Genomic DNA, 23,020 nt, shown 5'->3' with positions numbered 1-23,020 from the left:
TCTGCCTATACAAAAGCTCAGTGTGTTTATTGGTGGGGCATCTTTGCTCTAGGGGCGATAGCACAGCTTCAACGTCAGTTCAAACTGTACAAAAGTGGGGAAGGCCGGCAATAGCTTAGCAGCAGCATTTGATCATGTTGACGTCAGTCATAAAAGGTGCATTCAAACAACTATTCGAAAACATTAGTGTGAAGGGATAACCTTATTACTGACATTAAGCACATTAATTCAAACTTAAAAGTAAGCCAAGGACCACACATGTAATGATGGAATGTTATAAGTGTAATGCGAAGCAACAAAATCATGGCAGCATGGAATAAAGGTCATATGAAAGTAGATTATCTAGTTGAAATCAAGAGGAAGATAAGGAGTTGCGCAGGTAATGTGTACAACAGATAATTGGAGACCTCTTAACAGAATCAGTGTTGCAGGGAAGGGAAACGCAGTCGAGGATAGTAGAAGATTAGACACACTGATGAGATAACACACTTGCTGGCATAGGGTGGGCTCGATTGAGGTAGAAGAGAGGTCATTGTCTTGCAGCAGACTTAGGCTGATGACAAAATCCGAGTATTTTGGCTTCTCTGGAGCAGAGCAACACAATCAAAAAGTGCTGGTGAAAAGATGTTCATAAAACATCTATACTTCAAATAGTGCTATTCCACATTTGAATCCGAATATTTGAGAAATCAAATACCAAACATTCGCTCATTTCTAAACAAAGCTAAATACAAAGTTTGCTTGGAGTTCATCCAGTAAGACAAGGATTATTTACATTATTTCATACATTCATGTAATGCCACTCAAACCTTCTTCAGTTACCTGGTGCACCATGATGGCAACGGTAATGAAACATGAGAACAGCATGTGTCCACATGCAAGTAGAGTGTCGTGTTCGTTGAATGCTACAACACTGCAAGTTGGCTTAATGGGATGCACATTTCTCTAAATCGAGACTACAAATTTATAGGCTGCTAAGGGCGAGGTATTTTCATTGAACGACTGGAAGTTATTGTCCAGAGGTTGGCTGTTCTATGCTCTCGCTGAGGAGCCGGTGCCTCTCTGTGGCATCCGCGGCTCTCCTGCAGCAGTATCATTTGAAACAGTGCCCATTTGCATCGGTCTTTCTGCTACGAGACTACAATAAGTGTTGTTATTCCTTACATTCGAACAGGGATGAATATTTGATAATTTCAAACTGCAAATTTTTTGATGAAATAGCTTAGACTGAACAATTCATACAATATGAAATATCTGCACATCTCAATCTATAATCAACGTTGTAGCCATGTTTGCTGTTCAGGCTGCTATGTGTTAATGGGTGCCACTGCAAGATGGTGCCACTAGTCCAAGTCACATGTTCGTTTCTTTGATGTGCTGATGCTATATGGGATTTTCTTCTGAGCTATGGAACATGGTGATTGCTAGCTGCTCCCTTCTATACATTGTGTAAATTTGTTTTGTAGCTGCGTCTCTCTGTGTCATAACTTTTTACCTTGGTTTGGACTACACTTCGTTCAACTCGTATAATGATTTGAATAATCTGTCATCCCCGAGTTAACTCAAGTCAACTGCATATCTAGCTATGGATGCAATGTATTTTGGTGTCTATCACAAAGATTTAAAAAAATACAGTGCAGCTGTGTGCAAAGATTGCAACCGGGATCCAACTAGTTCCAACTGGCATTGACTGGGACCAACTGGTTCCAGTTAGAAACCAGCTGGGACGCAATTGGTTCCAGTTACAAGCCAATTGGATAGCAAATGGTTTCGGTTGAGATTTAACTTGGGCTATCACCAGTTGTACTGCAAGCAAGTGGTTCCATTTAGGTTCCAAGTGGAACTTTGACCAATTTGTAGTAGAAAGTGGTACCAGTTGGGATCCAAGTGATACCTTGACCAGTACTCATACAAGTGTTTACATAAAAAAAGATGAATCAAGTGATATAATGTGCCTCCCCTTCCCCACGGTTCTCGAGGTGCTGCAACATTTGAACAAATGGGTTTTATCCGCAACAAAATTTAGTAATATGAATAATTGAATCATGCAGAATCCTTTTGTGCAAATTCGCAGCACATTGCCGTAGCACATACGCATGCTTTAGTTTCAGTGCACTAAACTTGTGGAAGTTGGCCCCAATCTTGCGCTGCACACATGATAAACACCACGATATTGTTATGGACTTTGAGAAAGTGCATTTCTTAAATTATAGGGTTTAGTGTCGCTAGGCAACTCACAGGCTATTAGAGATGCCTATAGGCTCCAGATTACTTTCAACCTTCTTCCATGTGCACTCAAAGCACAGTGCACAAGCATTTTTGCAATTTTGCCTTCATCAGAATGATTCCATATTCATTATTTTGAGGAATGAATGTTATTTTTCAGTCCCCCCCCCCCCCCCCTACTGTAACGGTCACCCGGGTGATTTGTAGGTATGTAAATGAATGAATAAATAAATAAAATTAAATATGGAATCATTTTATTCATTATCTTAAAGAATAATGTATATGGAAAACTTGATGAGGCCACAGAACATTCGCACAAATTTGACAAGACATTCTTTAATGGTTGCTAGAGGTCCTTGAACAGATGACATTGGATTGGCTGTAACAGTCCAACATAGGTATGCACCATTTCAATGATAGTGTATCTACATTTTCTGGAGCCAAATTATGGCTGATCCCTACAGTATACTAAAAATTGGGAGGTCTACTATCAAAGGAGTGATGTGGGATGAGCAGAGATGAGTTCGCTTCAAATGTCATTATGAAAGTAATGAAAAGTGGCCTGTGATGAAAATGACCAGAGCTGCAGGTGGTTTGTGATGTGATGGCAAGTCCTCTTTTCGGAATGTTGGCTACAGCAATATCCCTTCTTTGACCATGTTGATTATAATAGTAAAATTTATTATGATAGCAAAATTAAATTTAAAAATTAAATTATGGGGTTTTTACGTGCCAAAACCCTGATCTGATTATGAGGCACGCCATAGTGGGGGACTCCGGAATAATTTTTACTACCTGGGACTCTTTAACGTGCACCTAAATACACGGGTGTTTTCGCATTTTGCCCCCATCGAAATGCGGCTGCCGTGGCCGGGATTTGTACCGCGACCTCATGCTTAGCAGCCCAACACCATAGCCACTAAGCAACCACGGCGGGTTTATTGTGATAGCAATTATATGAATGTTGAAGAGGCGTTTGCGCCGTTGTTTTGCTGCCCTGCTATTGATGATGCATGCACCACTCTTATATGAAGGATCCAGAGATGCAGAATGCAATTGGCTGCAAAAGCGACAAAGCGAGGTGGATGCACCGCTAATGTTCCACTCAATCAGTTCGGTGACAGACCCAGGACAGCATCGTGCCCACGCATAATATAAACACACTATCATTCCTGCTGAGCGCAATGGACAGTAAATGTAAACCTAACATTGTCTATTTTACTGGGTGCTTATGCCGAGGGTTTCATGTAATTCTCATTTTGTGCACCATCAAGATGCGACACCTCTAATGCCACTAGCGACACTCATCACGCTGCATTGTGAGACGCCTGGTAGCTGCCGAGGTGCTGTTTCTTCTCCCCTGCAGCAGTTGCCTTGTGTGCTCCATTAAGCGTAATGCCAAACCTTGCGATCGCTGTCAATGCTTCACCCTTCAGGCGAAACTACAAAGCTTTTACTTGCCTTTGAGTGCGTATACCTTTTGCTTCCTTTCAGTTTCTTTAACCAAATTAGTAGTAGTCTGACCTGACATTTCGGCTACCATAGCTTTATTACATTTATGTAGTTTTGAACACGGAAACACAGAAAATGCCATAAAGCACCATACGTGTATATTGAACAGCTATAGCATGCACCTTCTTAATACTTTGGAAACGGTATGATACACTGAATTAGTTATTATTTTTTAATTGATTGCTTGTACAAAATGTACAATATCCCTTGTTTGACCACTGTTGATTATAATAGTAAAGTTTATTGTGATAGCAATTATACAAATGTGAAACAAATAATTTAAGAAGCCATGAGTGTATTCTTGGTCAGGTCTGCTAGTGCATGTAGACTGGTTTTCAGAAAGAAGTTGTTAGGCAACTGCATGTATTTGACCAGAGCTCATGGTGGTTTGCGTTACAAGACCTCTGTGGCAAATCTAGCTCTGTACAGTTTGAGGACAAGAGAGCTACAAATCCTCCTTGAGCTCTGGTATGCTAGGAATACAACATTACATGAAGTTTCGTGCAAGAATTAAGATCTTATAGCCAGACATACCAGGTGTTTTATGTTACTTTAACACACTTTAAAAATATAGTGGTACACATTACACAAATCAGACCAATGGTATATTTTTTGTTTGTAGTTGTCTTGAGCGAATCACTGTTTTTTGAAGTGCAATTAGTTAGCTCATAGTCACATTATATGATGCAAAATTTTAAGTATTCACTTTTATAGCATAAATTATATCTCAAAAATTGTAGACCATGCTCAGGAACACCCAATTCAGTTTTCATGACGTTATCTTTTATGTGGTTTTATTTTCTGGGCTTTGCACAAAGCCCACAATATATGAAACATATAACATTAATGTGCATTTTCGCGTGTAGATTGCAGTGCTTTCAATGCTGTTTTAAAAGAATGAAGCCCGACCACCTGTCAAAAGCTGACGAGTGTGTTTGCATCCGTGTTCACCACCAGCTTATCCCTTATCGTTTCGGATCGTGGGGGGATTACAATCTTCATAATAAAGATCTAGTACACTATAACGAAGGTTCTGACATACGCTGGATGCCATGCCCTGTCACTTTCCTCTTCTGCAATGGGCATGCTGGCTTCGTTCTTTCGAAACATGATTGAGAGCGCTGCCATCCAGGTGCTGAAGATCACAGTGACGACATATTTTTCGCTCGTGAGCTTTCTTCAGAGCCTGTAAAAAAGAACCTCATGTAGGGTAAAGTGAACTTCAACTTCATTGGGTGTTTCTGAACCCGCCCTACACTTTTCAAATACAACTTAGGCCCTAAAACAATTATTTAAGAATCTCAACCATTTAAGCTTAACTAATGAACTGCTAACTAATCGCACTTTAAAAAGAGAGTCTGAATTACTCAAGATGACTACAAACAACATGGCATTGGTCTCATTTGTCTAAGGTGTACTAATATATTTTTCATGGTTGGTTCAAGTTATGTGAAACACCTGGTCGTATTACAACCATAATTAAACTGATTGACTGATTGTATGCGATGTCTGAGAGTAACACATGTAGAGGTACTTTGAGATGCTGCAGTGAAGGGCTTCCGATTAATTTTGGCCATCTGGGGTTCCTTAGCATGTGCCCAGTGATTTGTGTGCTTTTGCATTCTGCCCCCATCAGAAAGTGGCTGCTAGGACCAACTGGAGTTGAACCCATGACCTTTAGCTCAGCAGCAGAATGCCATTAGCCACTGAGTGTGTTAGTGTTATCAGAAGACAGAAAGCACAAATGAGAGCATCTTGCGATACTTTGTTCAACCAGAATCCATTGGGGGGATTCTTGGCTCTGCAGAAAGCCCACAATGTATGAAACATATAACATTAATGCACATTTTTGCGTGTGGATTGCGATGCTTTCAATGGTGTTTCCAAAGAATGAAGCCACATACTGTGTTCAACCAGAATGCATTGGGGGATTCTTGCATAGCACCTAGTCCAGTTGAAACAAAATGCAAAAAAAAAAGCCTTAATGGGTGTTATGTCACTGCTAATGCCTTTGCACAGCAGCTAAGTACTAGAACGTGTGCTTCACTGCTGTAAGTCTGCTTTGAGTGATTGATTCTACCATCACTGCAGCTGTCCTCATTGGTGTATCGATCATGGTGTAGGATTGTGCGAAGCACATGGGAACACAAGGTGGCACAGGCAACACAAGTGCCACCTCATCTGTGTTCATCTGTCGTCTTTGTGTCCTAGTGCGCTTTGCACAATCCACCACCACCATGAACCAATACCATCTTGTTCAGTTTTCACCTCACATGACGCATGTTTCATGGAAATGTGTACAGGTTGCACTTAAACCCTAAATTACTGGAGGGCAGTCCAGCAAGGGATCTTTGCTATAATTCACCCTAGAGGGGAATCATAGTATGGCATGGGTTTTTCTATGATTTGGATTTTGACATTCAAAGCATTTTTTTATTTGCTGTCCTAAAGACAGTCCTATAATGGTACTCGGAGGCTAAACTGAACTGGTGATTGGCACATAAATTAGTTTTCAAGGTCAATCCAATAAGAAAACACAAGGATGTTTGAAGCCAAAAGGATAGTTTTACATATTACCTACTGTTCCTATGCTATTTTAACTGCCATTGTGGTGGTTCATGGAAACATCGGCTAGTACCAGATTTCCTACTGGCAGTGGTAGTACCAAATTACGCAACACAAGCCCCACTGCACACCCAGCTCATCGGAAGCACTCGGCAACCCAGAGAGTTTAGAATTGACAGTACTTCTCAACATCACCATTGTAATTCAGCGCAATGCCAGACACACCACCTGTACTGCTAGCATTGTACAACCTGCATGCGTATTGTGCATTGTACAACTGTGTCCAGGGCAGCACAATGCAACACCTGTGTTCTCCTCTGCACATGGTTGGCAGACTTAACGCTTCTAAAGCACAGCTGTGGCCTGCTTCAACTTTGCAGACTCATAGGGAACTTACTTCTTGCCTTTCCAAATACCTCCAATGCTCACAGGTCTGTCCAATTTCAGGACCAACACCTTGTTAGTATTCAAGCGCTCCTAGCAGCCTAATGTTGGCATAAGAGGTCATGCAGAGTTAACTTTCATTAATATATATCTGCACTTGGCATCAAATCGACTGGCCTCTGTTCCCATCAAGTAAATATGCCAGATCAATGTTGAACTGCATATTAAGGGAATGTTAAAGTGGACAACTCTACATTGGCTTATGGTATTGTGGCTCTGCCAAATATGTTTCTTCTAGACAACAAAGAAATTGTAGGTTCTCTTGAATTTCCTCTCGATGCACCACTGGCATTGAAACACAGGCAAGCGCCATCATTCGATTACAATTGGACATGCAAAATTGATTTCAATTATAAAGAAGTCCTTAGCATGCGTTGGCCCCTAGTAATCATGAACAGTCAAATTAAAAGGTGAGTCAGATTACCATGTAGGTCAACTGGAGATACTGCCTACAGCCAATAAGCTTTTGCTTTTTTTACCCATTTTTGTCCATCAAGTGAAACTACGAGACCACAGGCCCCAGAAGCCTTGTGTCACCATATCCACCATCTGCCATTGCAGCATGGACAAATAAAATTAATAAACTGAAACTAATGAGCACTTTATGTTTGCGCACCTTCTATGCGAACAATGTGCTCAGGTATAGAAACGAGCTGTTACAAAGCTCAATAAAATAGCTGGTTAACATGTACAGCACCGCCTCTCACTTCAGGCTGTATACAAAGAAGACAAGATCTCTCCAAAGGAAGGAGACATAGTTGGCCTGACAGATATAGTACATTGATAACACCAGCACCAAAAATTTGTTTTCCCACCAAAGTATTTACGACCAAGGCTGTTTTGCATGGTGCAATAGGAACTAAAAACTCTAGCGCATCAACAAAAACTGTGGCTGTCCAAAGCAGATGTAGTACATTGATAACAAAAGTACCGAAAATTTGTTTTTCCACCAAAGTATTCTGCGACCAAGGCTGTTTTGCGTGATGCAATGGGAACTAAAAACTGCACTGCATTATCAGAAACTGTGGTTATCCAAAACATTGCTTACAAGTGCTAATGTTTGGCTTTATTAGCAAGACCTACTTAGGAATGTTTAAGTGCAAAGACAAGTAAGTGGAGACACACAAGCACCAACTTCAATAGACTGCTGCAAATGTTTTTTTTTTTTTTTTTTTGCTATGGCAAGTCTTCTGGTGTGCACTGGCTTTCATCACTGGTTCACACATTAAAAAAAAAATTTTATCAGTTAATGTTCTTGTGGCAGAAGGAGGACTGCTGATTGCTGCAGGTGGACATAACTTTGCAAAAGCTGCTTGCAGTTGCCCAGCTCAAGTGCCACTAATGACATGCGGTAGGATCTGAAGCCCATCACAATATATCTGTTTGCACAAGGCATCTGGCAACACAAGGGAAGAGCAATGGTGAGGATGGATATGAATCTGGGTGCAACAAGCTGCATGCCATCCATTCTGTGTCTACCTGCTATCCCACCCTTGCGGTTCAGCATTCACACTCTAGCTCTGCAGCATAGAGTAAGTTAAGGACAAGCTGACATACCTCCCTCCTAAATATTCAGAGCACTCGCAGGAACAAAATGTCACTTGTGCTTATTCGTGGGGCCATTTCTTGCTTTATTCCATCTATCAACAGATTTCGTTCTTTAACAAAGTCGGGACACTTAATAATGGTTCGCATTAGCAAGAGCTAGACAGTGCACACAAGACAATTACACACTAATTCCCGTCTTGCAATGCCACGCTGGAGGTGGTGTTGACCTTCAGCAAGCGTGATAAGAGGGCGGCTTCAGTTCTGTGAAGTCCCTTATTCACAAAAGTCAGTGAGGTGGACAGCAGTGGCCTGAGAAGATAACTTGTTTCATAGTTCTTTTTGTGTCCTAAAGAGCCTCCTTCGTGCGTGTCAGCGCAGTGTATGCAAGACTGCCACTAGCACCAATGTTTGCTACGCTGATTTTGTAATCCACCTGCTCAACCTTGCCTTAATCAGGCGTTGTGAAGGAATTCCGAGGGTGTTTTTTCCAAAAAGTAAGAGTGACAAATGGACCTCAGGTTTATGCACCTTTCTGATTGCAGCATTTACCCCATTCGCAGACAGGTGGTAACAATATCCTTCGACAGCAATGTTAGGATAATCTTTCCCTGATCCGTTACTGTATGCACAAGTCCTTTGTGCTGTGAACTTTGCACCCACACATAGATTCGGGCTGCTTGTGTGTGCGATGTGAAACTGCAACATGTTCGCAATTTACTCAGCCTCCTCCTTTTGCCTGTGGGTATGGCAGGGTAGTGTTTTGCAACACAAAAAGTGCAGCATGTTCATACGAGAAAGATTCTGCTGAAGTTTTGTCCACAGCTTGTGACTGTAGATGCCATGGCAGCAGACACAAATATTTTTTTAAAGTGTTAGCATTAGGAGAGTAGGAAGCCAATCACATGGTAGAGGTAGAGGGGGAATGCGAGAGCTTAGAAGAGCATGTGTGTGTGTGTGTATGTTTGTAAGATGATTTATTATGGGAATGTTTCATGCATTATTTCAAAGCTCTTAAAGCATGAATCAAGGAAAATGAAGCTAAGATTTTTTTAATGTCTGCAACTTACTTTTAAAAGCCTTGCTGGAAACTATCCACATATTTACTGAAATCTTCATAAATTGTATTCTGAATTATAATTTCAAATATTATTCACAACAAAATTGTTTTGAAACCACTGGGTCCTTATCCAATAACCCGTAGTGGGTAAATGCCACCAGCTTGTAAAAAAGAACACATGACTTGCACTATCGCGAATATATGTCTGGCACCTTGGGTGCCTCCAAATTTTCCGCCAGTTCATTACGTCTGTGCTGCATTGTAGCCTCATCATGGCAAGGTCCAGTCATTCAATAAGAATGGCTCACTTTTAGGCAGCCTGTATACGAATTTATTCCAATTTATTATTTAGCCAGTTACACAATATCTGCATTCCTTTAAAACAATGTGCAGTACTGTAGTATCGCACTTCTCTCCTTCAGCGAACACAACAATGAACGTGCACCTGATAACATGCTGTCCCCTTATTTCAGCCCTGTAATTGGTGTCTTGCCCCAGATAATGAAAAGCAGTACATCATTTACAAGCTCCTTGGTTGTATCCTTCGTTGTCTGGGTGCTGTAACTGTTATCAGTATTAAATGCACGTGTCAATGTATACAAGCCAGACTTCCCCGCCCCCTCCTTTTTTTACCAGACATACTCTGCACTAACTTCATATTCCCTGTCGCCTAAGAAATGTTATTCAATATTCGGTGGTCATTTTCCTTGAATATTTGTATCCAACTGAATTTGGATATTTTACTATTCATACACACCTACAAAATATGTTTCAGCAAGCTTTTGTTTGCACAGCTCTCATTATGCCATTTCTCACTGCAAGTGGTCGTAAGCTTCATGCTAGTTCATGAGAAAGTAAATGCACCAGTTGCAACAACCGTCCCACCAACTTGACATGCTTAAAGGGACATTAAAGGCAAATATTGTCAACTAAAGCGATAAGTGCTTGAGAACGTCTAAGCTGCCAATATTATCATGAAAAGAGCTTTAGTAATTGAGAAATTTAGGTAAATGCAGGACACGATTGGAGACTCGCCGGGACATTCATGTACTAGCCTGATGACAAAAGCACTCCTCATTATAATTCTGTCCCTAGTACTCGACCACTCGTAATAAAAAGATCATTGTATTGCATTATAAGACGAAAAAAAAAATGCTATTTGTACAATTCGATTTAATTTTTAGGGAAAAAAAATTGCCAACGATTACAACACTTCCTAATGTGAAATTTGAGTGCAGCTCAGTACGCTTTAATTTCGTGATATATTGTCTGGTGCGGACAATCCGTCTCGCACGGAACGTTGCAAACAGAGTGAAGTGTGATGCAATTGTCTCACAAATCTGGAGATCCCGATTTACAGCAGTCGCCGCAGACACTTCCCAGACGATGTGCGCTACTCTGGCGCCATCTCGTGGCCATCGTCACCGCACTGCGCTTTTCTTCTCCAGCTTTCGCCATACCTCCTCCTAATATTTCCTCCTTGCATCTTTCATCCCCTGCTGCACTCTGCATTCACTCAGTTACACCGACGCAGTCACAGGAACGGGCGCCTAAGAGCAGCGCTCTAAGAACTCATCGACGTTACCCTTGACAACAACACAGGCAGTCGAAAGGTTTCGTTCTCTCCACTCGGCGCAGCTCATGCTTTGGTAGTTTCGTTATCGCATATTGCTGCACTGGTTTTGCTGGTTTGCAAAACTCCCACAAACTGCAAGTCGCCGGGAATGCCACATCCATGAGACAATGTGGGATTCCTGAACGGTCCTAAGCTACTTGACCAAGAGCAGCTTTAGCGGCGAATCCAACACTCTGTCTTGGCTCAGTTTCTTCATGGCCGCACGTATACGTTATGCTCAAAAAACCGTAGTGCCGTCTGTTGGGTGCCGTTTTACTCACTGATGGCAGTTAAGGGCGGTGATGGCGTATGCAACGTCACCACTCCTCACTCGGGGGGAGGCGATTTGAATTGTGCTAAAGGGACCCTTCAGCCACAATTTTCTCGTAAACTAAGTCTTTTCTTGGCACAAAACAAATGCTGCGAGGTTTCTGGAATGGTATTTTACCAGTGCCCATCGGCCTTTAATTTGCCTTTAGTGCCTCCTAGATAAAAAAAAGGAATAAAAACAGCTGCGAAGACCTTGAAACAAATTCAAGTCACAAAATGATATAATTTGTGTAGCAATTATGTTGAGAAATTCAGCATGAGAAACAACTTTCAGATGGATGGAATTGTTTCGTGTAGAGAATTTTGGGCTTGTGCACATACGTCAAGCACAAGCGAAAATGAGCTGTATCTAGGGTTTGATAATCTTGCTTAAAACCTGAAAAACACTAATGACACTGATTTTAACTTGTTAAATTCACTTTTAACCGTTCCCTTACACAGCAGGCGATTCGCCAGCTGCTCACAGAACGGCCATTTCTTGCTATCTTTCATAGATGGCAGCATGTTGCAGGCTATTTTCAAGTTGTTTTGGGTTTCGTACACCAGATGGACACAATTGTATACACTTTCAGCAGGAGTTGTTTCTAAAACAATGGCAAGGTTCCTGCTCGTCAGACTCCCCTCTGTTGTTGTAGCTGTTGCAACGAGAGTACCAGGCTCGAAGAAAAGCATAAAGTTCCGAGTGGGCTTTTTCTTCTTTTTTTTTTTCAGCACATATAACTGAAAACTGTAAATCAGAACCGTTAGATGCTGTGTTTAGTTTTCGCGGGCCAAGTTCAGAAGCCCAAGAGGCGTTCCGATTGCAAAAAATTGTCGCAGTTTCCCCCGAAAGGCGAAGCATCAATTGCGATAGCAAATTAGTAGAGAGCTATACGGAGTAAGGATAGTAGTTTTATCAGCTCTATAAACTTGGACATGCAGCAGCACCAGCAATGCGCAGAACTGTTGTCTACAATTTTGCCCGCATTCGTACTGAACGCGCGCGGCGTTGGCGACTGTTGCCGGTGCCTCTGGGGGCGGCTCGGAGGTTTTCGACGAGATCAGAATGGGACACTCGTCGAGCAGCTTCGGAAATCTTACCCACCTTCTCGCCTCGCAACGTTTCTATATAAATACTCATTTGGTGCCGCAGCTAAACGTCGCCTCCCCTCCCTCCCGTCCCCCCACGGCCTTTCGCTTGACGGAAAAAGTCGCATTTGCTCTCTATATATGGTGATTGTAAAGGAGGAAAGAGACGCTTAATTCTGCAGCCCTGTAGGGAGCACGGCGCAGAACGCCCGTTTGCTCTCCGACGTGCGTTCGCTCCCCGTGAAAGCGCGCGTCCCTCGCGCCCTTTCACTTAAACATACAGTGTCCGGAGCGCGGCGATGATTTTATCGCTGTTGACGTCATACGGAACCTCACAGCGACGACGACGGCAGAAATCCGCTTTGGAGTGTCCATATAATTGCTATTGCAATAAAAAACACAAAATGCACTCCGCTTTCATGCTCATTTTAAACTGTTACTCAGCTCACTTTTTAGTTATTTAGCGCATCTGACGCGGAAGCAATTTAGGAACAAAATAAATCCGACATTTTGTAAATGTGGTCTGTAGCAGATTTTAGAGCAATTTTCTTACAACGCGGAACACCAGGCGCGGCAGAGCGTCGTACAGGCGGAAGCGAAAGGGTAACCTAGAAGGGTCAGTGTCCTAAAACAGTATGGTATAACACGAAGGAAAGAGAATGATATATCGTTAAGAGATTTTAAAAGTGTTAAAAGTATGCCAGATTTGGTGCAGTTTGGTGCTCATTTATAAATGAAAGTGAAGTGTAAGATGTATATTCGCATTCACCTAACTGTAAATTTGACTGCAATTAGATATTTGTGCGAAATTACTGGCTATGATGACATGCAATTTGAAGCTATGCGAGACGATATGAACACCTAATGGAGCTATTGCACTCTGTAAAGGCCTAACATGAAACTTTTACATGTTCCTCCTTATTGAAGTCATCAAGTTGCAACTTGTTGAAGTTGCAGTTGTCACATTTTATGAATGTGCATCGGACTGCACGTCCATACAAAGAACATATGCACAAATTGCACATCTCAACGCCATTTCTGTATCAGTTGCCATTACAGCCCCAGTGTTAAACATCATGCCAAATAAGTGCCACAATGTTGCTGAAAAGAAAGGAGGTGAATTCTCATAAAACAATCACGCACAAAAAAAAGGGACAATGTTGTGTGAAAAAAAAATTGCAGGAAGAGGTTTGTTCAATTAACTATTCAGACAAAAAAAAAAAAAAAGAACATTGTCCGCGTGCACAAAGACATAAGTCACGAATAAAAAAAAATTCAGTAAAAATTGAGGCTTATTTATGTTGGTATTTTGAAAGATCTTGCAAGCCTTTATGTAAAAAACAGTCACTGGCAGAGAAAACAAAAACAAAAATTTTTTCAGTTTTGCATGATAGTGAGTGTCATGTGCCTTTGGCTTTGTTGCAGCAGTACCAAACCAAACGAAATGAAACATGACCAGACAAGCTTTAGATGCAATTCACTGTATTCGCTATATCTGCATTTGTTACGATGAGGCTCGACTGTAATGCACGAAGGTATAGACACAGCAGCCGCATGAGACAGCGTGGCATTCGTGTGTTTATTGTGGGCACGGCTGCACTTCCAGGTTGCGGCCCGGGCACATTCCACAACAGGGCGCGAAATCTCACGGCCACAACGTTGGTTTGGATACGGCACCGTTTGTTAGCACAGTGGGTGGCGGCCCAGGGCGCTTTGATCGTGGCGCGTGCAGTGCTCTCGACTACAATGGCTTTGCAGCTTGGTGCCTCGTCTTTCCTGTATGCTGCTGGGAGTAGTGGCAGGGGGGAACGGGGGGGTCCAGTCACCATTTCCTCACGTGCACACACAAACACACAGAGCGAAGTGTCCCATACACAAAAGTTTGTAGCACATCTTGTAGAACCCCACTCAAAAGAGTCGCTTCAAAGCTACCGTTGCATAGGCACCATTCTCTTCGACACGCTTCTATCTTCCAACTTTTTCACACCGTTTTACGAGACCTGTGCAAAACACACACACACACCTTGAATCAACATAACAATAGTTGGTATGCCAAATATGTTACAAACGTAATGACTGCACAACTGTTCACTGCATTTCACTGTCTACATGTGTGTACACCAGATGAAAAAAAAAATAATGTGGGAAGTATTCGTTTGTTTCTTAAGCAACATAGAGGCCATCACATGGCAAAACACTCGCTGCACTTTATGTATCGGTGCTCTTTCGCGCCCCACCCAAAGCTGGGAGGTGATTGTCAGTATTTGGCACTGTTCTCACTCAACACCTCCCCTTTGGCTGCGGTGCAGAAGAGCCCTCAATGCACGCAGAGCGTCGTGCTGTCAAAATGGTAGCTGTGCCGTTCACACATGCTATGCAAAAACAAGCTTGCAATTTAAGCACTGCCTGGCAGATTCAACTACAGTCTTGACCACGGCTTACGGCAAGCTGCTCGCATTCTCTCGGCATAAAAGCGTGCACTCTCTGCACGTGCCCACAGCAGGCAAAAAACACAACACAGGCTGCGAATGTCTCTGTCCATAGTTGCCAAAAGACACACTGAAGCCTAACACACATGATATGCGGGGGAGAGAGAGAAAAGGAAACTGAAATGCCATTGATAGATCGCAGTCCAAACAGAACACATCAGTGAACAACAATAAAATAAACCTAAGAGAAGCTATCCTGGCTGGAGTCTTTCCAGTCAAGCATTTTTTTCTTTTTTCCCTGTATTTTGTAACCTTAACGTGTTATGAGCAAACGTATGGCTCCATCCATCCTTACTGCTCCTGTGAAGTACACGACACGTAACTTCCTGCACTAAAAAGAAGCTCTTGCACAGCAGCTGTCCTGCCACAGAAAGAGAAAAGAAAAGGGGGGAGAGAGACACTGGGTAATAGTTGTACATGAAGAGCATGCAAAACAGTCACCGGCACAACACTTCATTCACTCGGGTAGAGCAGTACCAGGCGTTGCAGGATCGTCGTCGATGGCTTGGCAGACTGCGAAGGGCAGGGAAGGGGATGAGAAAGCTGGCCCGACGGCTGCAGTCTTTTTGTAGTCCGGCGAGGGCACGGCCTCTCTCTGCACACACACGACCGAGGCAAGGGCAGTGACGACAATTGGGGGATGGGGGATACAACACTTGGTGGCAGCGGTGATACAAAACCACATAGTTGCGGGCGGGGGGGGAGAGGCCAACTGCATAGCGCGACAGAGCCAGCTGTCGGGGGTGAGCGGAGGGGGAAGAGTCTCCACCCCCCAATAAATAAAAAGGGGCCGAACACCGGGCTGTTCTCTCGTGTATCTTTTTTTTTTTTTTGGCACTTTGGTCGGTTCACCCTACGCACAACACGTGCGAGCGCGCACACACACACTGGTAGTCACGTCATGAGTCCCTGCGTGTGTCGGCTCAGTTGACCAACAGGGTGTGCGACTCCATGGGAGCGGCCGAGTCGTACAGGGTGTCTGTGTCCTGGGTCGGTTCGCCCTGGAGCTGGCACTGGTTGCTCAGGGTGCCGGCGCCACAGTCACAGAAGAACCTGCGGGGACACGCGGCCTCGTGCGTCACATCGCGTGCACCTTGTGGCCGAGGTAAATGAGCCAAGCTGAAGCAGCGTGCACAGGGCACTAACTACAAAATGGGGAACAAGCACTGACACTCAACTGAAGCTTTATTACACACTCCCACATGTTGTACGATAAAACATCAGTTGAGATTCAGCACTCGTTTACATGTTCTCAGTTACTTCCTGCAGTCCCATATTTCGTCAATGCCACTTCAGTATGAACAAATCTTGCAGACACAACATCGAGGGAAAGAAAAATTGCACACATTCTTCTAAAGTTTGCCCTGGCACCTTTAGTGGGATACATACGTACATTAACGATTTACCGTTAGACACAGCAGCAGGAAACCTGAAAGAGCAGAGGCTGAGAAGCAACACATTAATTTTAGATCACAGTTTCATATAGACTCGTGTGGGACCACACCTGTGTAAGGGCCGCACCACCAACTTAGCAGGCCAAAACTTTGAAGAAAAAAAAAAAAAAAGTTTCAACGGAAAAGCAATCTCGTTTGGTGTCCCCATGCCGTGCGCGCGCATCATTGAATTTTCGGATGCTGCGTGCTTCTGCGTACCACTATTAGATGGTCAGAGCCGGGATGTGCACAAGATATGGGGTGTGGACAAGTCGCCGGCTGCGATGGCACTATTTTGACCAAAAGGTCGGTTCCATGTAAGGGCCACACCTCATCAAAATTGTAAGAAAGCCCGGCCCTTACACGAGTCTATACAGTACTTTTTCAGACTTTGCTGTTGCTGATTTCACTTGCTTCAGTAACTTGCCTGAGTAATCTTGCTCGACGCATGCACCCTTCCAATATATGGTGTCTTGCTCTGCCATAAGAGGGCGACACAGATATCCCTTCAATTTCTTTTTCGCATGCATTTTTTGCAATATTGCACAAACAAATTAATTTTTTTTCGAAACTTGATGTAACATTCGTAAGATCAAAGAATAAGCCACAATTCATAAACTTAATGAAAGATTTGGCAGAGCCAGCGGGTATGGCAAATACCAACCCGCCCAGATTTCCACTCGCATATGCCAAGGCATGCAACAACAAAAGCAGCGAGTGCATCTCCATGAAGGCATGAAACACTTGTGACGAACTCCATTGTTGGTGCAACTGGCTCAACCCTTGAGCGAGTGCTTTCGTCAATAAAATTTTGCACATTCAAATCGGCAATGGGTTTCAGTGGAGGTCATTTTGATAGCTAGCAGAAGTAACTTATCACACTCCAGAATTTCTAGCCAAGTCCGTAACCCGATGTGAAAAAGAATCGCAGAACAACATGACTAAACAAAGAATGAGAATAGCAAAACATCTCATAATTTACTAATCAAAAATGAACTCTCCACCAAAAAGGCAAAAAATTCCAAACTTTTGTTAAGTTCACTCTCTACACTCAACAGAGCCCACTGCTCATAGGATTCCAGTGTTCCAGACATGCATGCATTTGCTTCGAGACCAAATGACTAGGGATGGGCGAATATTTGGTATTGTCGGAAATTCTATTGAATAATTCTGTATTCGTTATTCGCTTCGAATTCAAGGATTCGATATTTTCGAATTATTCGGTGCTCCCGCATAGGCAGCCAGAAGGCACGGATGGCTGGTACACAACTCGGAAGCTATGCTTCACGTCATGGCTGCCATACACCAACCATATATCTCGAAGGCTATACGTTTTTGAATTAAAGAGCTGGAAATGTGTGATGCCGAAGAGCAGAAACGGCGCTAGCATACAACCGAAAGAAAGCGGCGGAGTCCGCATCGCCATAGTCATCAGTGGAAATCGTATGTCCATGTTGTATGTGAATGACAGCAACACAGAACGCTTCGTGCCTATTTGTGCCTTTATTGCATTTACTGCTGCGCATAACAACGCATTGGCCGCGGGATTTCATAGTCGCCATCCATGATCGCATCGATAGCAGCCGCGGTTTCTTCCGCAGCGGTTGCGGCAAAAAGTAGTTTCGTTTTGACTGAATACGCACGTCAGCCGCGTGCCCAAAAAGCTGCGTAGTGGTCATCCATGATCGCATACTAGATAGCGACCGCGATTTCGTCTGCAGTTGTTTCTGACTTGGTGCGTGCGTCGGCCGCGTGCCTTAATGGGGGACGTGGTAATTAAAATTAGCACTTTTCATGAACCAAACTTGATAAAAGTATGCATGCTTGTTTGGTTTCTTCTCCTGATTCTAAAAATGCAGTTATTTGTTTTGTGGGTTCATTATTTCATTACATAATCAAGAAAACAATGTCTTTTGTTCTTACTACAATAGACATAACCGCTGCATAAAAATAGACAAATGACATATGGACCAATAGCAGAAAGCACAAGCTACACAACATAGGAAGCACTTTTATGATTGGATAATATTTCTTACTTTATAGTAAACTGAACTCCATTGTTTTCAACATGGCCATGCATTAGTCACACAAAAGACAAATTAAAAAAACTTTAACCAAAGAAACTTAAAAACTGCTTCCTTCCTATGTTGGGTGCTCCAAACATCTAGCTTCATGCTGCAAAAAGAATTAATATTCTATCTGTGATAGCTACTGATATATCACAGTAAATATCTTGCTGGGTGTGCAAAATTAGTATTCCGAGAAAATCAAGAAAACAAACAAATGTCACATTTAATTGTGAAAAGTCACAAATGTGTACACATACACTCCCAAAACATTACTAAACCCCTGGAGCATAGTCAGTTTGGGTATTAGCATTTCGATTAATGCAACAATAAAACTTATCAGGCATGATTGGAGTGTAGCACTCCAGCTGCCACAGTGCATGCTACTTACAGTGACTACTGAATACAGTGGCTATTGTTTCGATGATATAGCTGTGTGTCATGATACAAGACTATCAGGAAATCAGTTTAAAAAGTAAAAACTGGTCTCTGCTCAACATGCAGCACCTTTTTCTTTTTTTGTGTGTGCGATTCAATCTTGGCTGAACTTGTAGGAACCTTGCATGGAGCCACTCAAATGAACACACCTCAACAACTAAGTTTCACTATTGTACATCTGCTATGCCGTGTAACACGATAAGACAAATGCATGGCGCAGATAGCTCACCTGTCGTGCCGTATGAACTCCACTTCATGACCCGAGTGACACGTCTTGATGCAGTTGACACAAATGGCGTTGCGGTCAGTTGTGTTGCACGTCTTGCAGCTGCAACAGCGTGGGATTGACAGTGTCAGGAAGGATCTAGGAGCCTTAGCTACTCTACACTATGGAAACCAACAACAGCTAGCACATATCTGTTCTCAGCACGGGGAGGCAAACCAGGAATACTACGGGCGTACTGCATTGTTAGGAGGCAGAAAGCCACACAAATGCCGTGAAGACATGATGGGAAAGCAATCCACACTGCATGTCACTAGCAGTGGGCTCTCAAAAGATGACAGCTTGTGTTCAATGACAACACTATATGCCAATAAGTGTACAAAGAGGTAGGTATGGTGCAATTGACACCAATGGGGAACTATTTTCAATTATACTAGAGCAGAATATCGGCGATACGATCACGCTTGATACGAATTTTTCAATAGTCCCAGACCAATTCCATTAGCTTACAACGTGGTAAATTTTGAATGTCGCAAACCGCTTTTTGCGCCGAAGTGAATGATACGAACAATTGAGCTGCCGGTGAGGAGGCTCCAGCGCAACAATAGTGCCACACACTGGATGTTGCCAGGCCTGCATAGCAGCCGTGCCGATAGCATATTTGTTGCCAGGGCGACCTACGACACTCCGCCTTTACTCTACCCAAACGCGTCACCAGAAGCCCAATTTACTTCCCAATTTTGAAGACAAGAAAATAAGAAAGGGCAATTGTTAAATACTGCTGCATATTTCCTCCAAATATACAGTCAACTTCCATTAATTCGACCTTGCTGGGACCGACAAATTCGACCAATTTATCCGGCGGGTCGAATGAAAAAGATGCAGAAAAAACATCAACACACACCGCTGAATCATTGGGCAATATTTGCAAGATTATAGAACACCCAGCAATTATATGGACACTTCAGCTGCATTTTTGCTGTCGGCGCCGACGATCGCAACACAATCTCCCGCGTTTGAGGTGGGCGGCATTATGCAGCCGTGCGCCCCTTATCTTGAAAGCAATCTGCGTCAGGGGCTAAGTCTAGCAGAGCGACGGCAGCTTATACCTTTGTGCGTGCTACGTTCTCGCCGCTCAGTTTGCGATACACAGCACAAAGGTCACTTATCTCGCTGTTGCTGCCGCACTTCCTTATGCCAACGTTTTAACAGCGAGTGTCCGCAGTCATCAAGTATGATGTGTTCATGTTTGCCCGTGCGCGCTGACACCATGCTTGTTAATTTACATAGCGAATGCTTGCAAGTTTATAAGGCCGCTTCATTCACTGCAACACTGAACGTGGGAAAGCCAGCTTACAAAGACCAAGCTTACACCAATCCCCTTAAAGTCAGCTTCACTTTTAAACTGACATGCAGTGCTGGAAAGATGTTTTTCCAGGGGCAATATAAGTGGTCTTATATTAAAATGTGAAGACTCTAGCACCTTTCTTTTGTTATTTTATTAATTGTTTGCTATTGCCCCGACGTGCGCAGGTCTGGTAGAAATGCTGGAAAAGGGGATTGTGTTTCGAGTTTCCTCGTAGCAGAATTAGGTTTTCTCGTACATTCAAATTACAATCCGACGCCGAATGGTAAAGTCGTACTTTACCATTTTTCTGACGGATTTCACTGTGAGAAATTCAATTTTGTTCACCAAAACCTTGCACCATGTGGAGGGCCTGCGCGATCGATGTGGTTGGATGATTTTCTCCGCCACCTGCGATCACACGCCAGTTGTCGACGCCGGATTTCCTGCGATACAGGGTCCTAAATGCTATCGCGTTAAAGGAGTGTGTTTAAGAGAAAGGTGACTTCGCATTCCGCTTATGTGCTCCACGTGTAGCGCACGACTGCTATACTTCACCGAGATGTTCACAACAGCGTATGCTACCCGTGAACTGTGTTTTTTCACCAAGCCTGGAGGGCGGTTCAGGACCCCCTTTAACCTGAAGGACGTTACTGTACGAGCATACAGATTGGCTAAAGCTTTTGACTGAGCAGATGCAATGTGATAGGGGACCAGGCTGCAGATGGTAAAGACCCCACACTCACCGGTAAAAGTCGTGCATGGGAAAACTGGTGTAGCTGGAGATCTTGTACAGGCACTGGCCACTGGTGACAGCCTTCTCAACTGCATTGTGGTTGTCAAAGATGCGGTTCCCTGCATCCAAAATAAATGCAAGCACTCAGATTGCACTCCTAGAAGGAATCAAACATTGCACTTGAAGCTTTGAAGCATGCATGATCAGTTGTTCTTCCATCAATTTCAGCTTCACTTGAATAAACCAGACATAAAATTGCATAAGTTGGCCACTGCAGTAAGGCAATATGATATGTACACTGAAGCATGTACTGAAATCGGAAGCATTCACATTTGCATCCTACAAGCGGTCACAATAGCAACTAGTCCAACTAATTTATTTCAAAAAGCACAGCTCTTGCATCAATCTATGCTAGAAAATCAGCATGCTTGTAAAGAAACATTTAATACTAGTGAACCATGTCTACAGACCGAGCACTGCTAGAATGATCAGTAAGTACCAATATTTAATAATAAGCAATAAGGTTTTATGACACGAAGTCCCACATTGGCCACGGCACATGTTATGAAAGGCCCTGGATTAACATTGACCACCTAGGGGCAATTTAGTGTGCCAACAATCTTCTAATTCTGCATTTAACCAGGTGCCTTTATGCAAAGCAACACTAGTAATTGCCTGTTGCATTGTTCTTTAAATAATGCTTTGAATGATGCAGCTAAATTACAAATGAACTCATGTCACACTTGAGAAATGGCAACTGTAACTGCACATGAAACGTTTGCAGTTACAAACCTCCATAACTGGTAAGCCATTGATGCTGTTTAATAGTTTTCCCATATTTTGAATTTTTTTGCATAAGAATAGCTCTGAACACTTGCCCGGCTCAGTCTTTTGTTTCTTTAGAATGAAATGTAGTCCTCCTTTACCAATAAACGTTTAGCTAAAAGCAAGTTCACACTGTCAAAATCCATGACATTATAGGAAGCTGGTGTAGGAATGTCGTGTTTGCACCGCTTCTGTCTTACCAAGCCTGCCAGTAAGCCTCCCAGCTCTGTATCAGCGTGAGTGGACTACAAGACAAGGCAACACACCTTTCAGAATCGGCTGGACGCCACTTGCCAGGCAAAGGCCTCCAAACCGGTTGTTGAAGATCTGGTTGAACTCGAGCGTAGCGGTGGCATTGTTGGTGATCTCGACACCTGCGGCCAGGCCATCGAAGATCCGGTTCCGTCGCAATACAGGGTGACTCTGGGTCGATATGAGCACGCCGGCCTGTGCGTTGCGGAAGATGTCATTTTCTTCGAGCACGCCCTTGCCGCCGTTAAAGATGCAGACGCCACCATCGCGGCCATCGTAGATCTTGTTGCGCCGCAAGGTAGGGTTGCTGTCTGTCTTGATCCAGACACCAGCCATGGCATTGTCAAATATTTCATTCTGTTCTAGCACGCCGAGACCACCATTGTAGACCAGCACACCGCCGTTCTGGCCACCCCATATCTTGTTGCGACGGATGATTGGGTTGCTGCCCGTTCTGCAGAATCGAGAAGAGATGGAATCAGTCTCATGGGTCTTCCCAGCATTAGCTGATCGTGTCAGCAGCAAGTTAAAACCCTTCAGTGTGTTGTAATATTAACCTAAATTCTGACTAAAACTGACCTAATTTTATTACTGTACTCAAAAACATTTCCCACATAACGATGTAGAGAACACTTTAAGCGCTTTTTTATAACAAATGTCAATCATTAATTGCAAAAGTGAAGGTTAAACGTACCAGAAAAGCATGGACAAACCCAGTTTCCCCATGGCACGGAAGGGAGTTAAGCAAGGTATAGTCTGTTCTTATTTTCTCTGAACCAGAGAACATGCAAGCCAAAGACGAGAGAACCGCAGGGCACATCAAAAAGTCTCGTTAGTGCATCCTGTGA

The 23,020-nt window shown here is 43.2% G+C and overlaps 1 protein-coding gene across 2 annotated transcripts in view; it reads right to left on the bottom strand.

Annotated features, from left to right (window-relative positions):
* Positions 1–4,035: 4,035 nt before the first annotated feature.
* The window catches only part of LOC119464356 (F-box only protein 11), a 35,940-nt gene continuing 16,955 nt past the window's right edge, over positions 4,036–23,020 (bottom strand). Inside the window, exons 9-12 of one of the 2 annotated variants that reach the window (XM_049656182.1) lie at positions 22,187–22,626; positions 21,106–21,214; positions 19,021–19,119; positions 4,036–4,924 (exon numbers count right to left, since the gene is read on the bottom strand). In XM_049656182.1, the coding sequence (XP_049512139.1) occupies positions 4,918–4,924; positions 19,021–19,119; positions 21,106–21,214; positions 22,187–22,626 (655 nt within the window). In that variant the 3' untranslated portion in view covers positions 4,036–4,917. Of the gene's footprint in view, positions 4,925–13,829; positions 15,908–19,020; positions 19,120–21,105; positions 21,215–22,186; positions 22,627–23,020 lie in introns of those variants that run through there. The other variant, XM_037725294.2, reaches the window with a different exon arrangement.

The sequence above is a fragment of the Dermacentor silvarum genome, chromosome 9, assembly GCF_013339745.2.
Source record: "Dermacentor silvarum isolate Dsil-2018 chromosome 9, BIME_Dsil_1.4, whole genome shotgun sequence".
NCBI classification, from domain to species: Eukaryota; Metazoa; Arthropoda; class Arachnida; order Ixodida; family Ixodidae; genus Dermacentor; species Dermacentor silvarum.
Note: the sequence above shows the minus strand (reverse complement) of the source record. Positions and strands in the feature narration are given on the sequence as shown.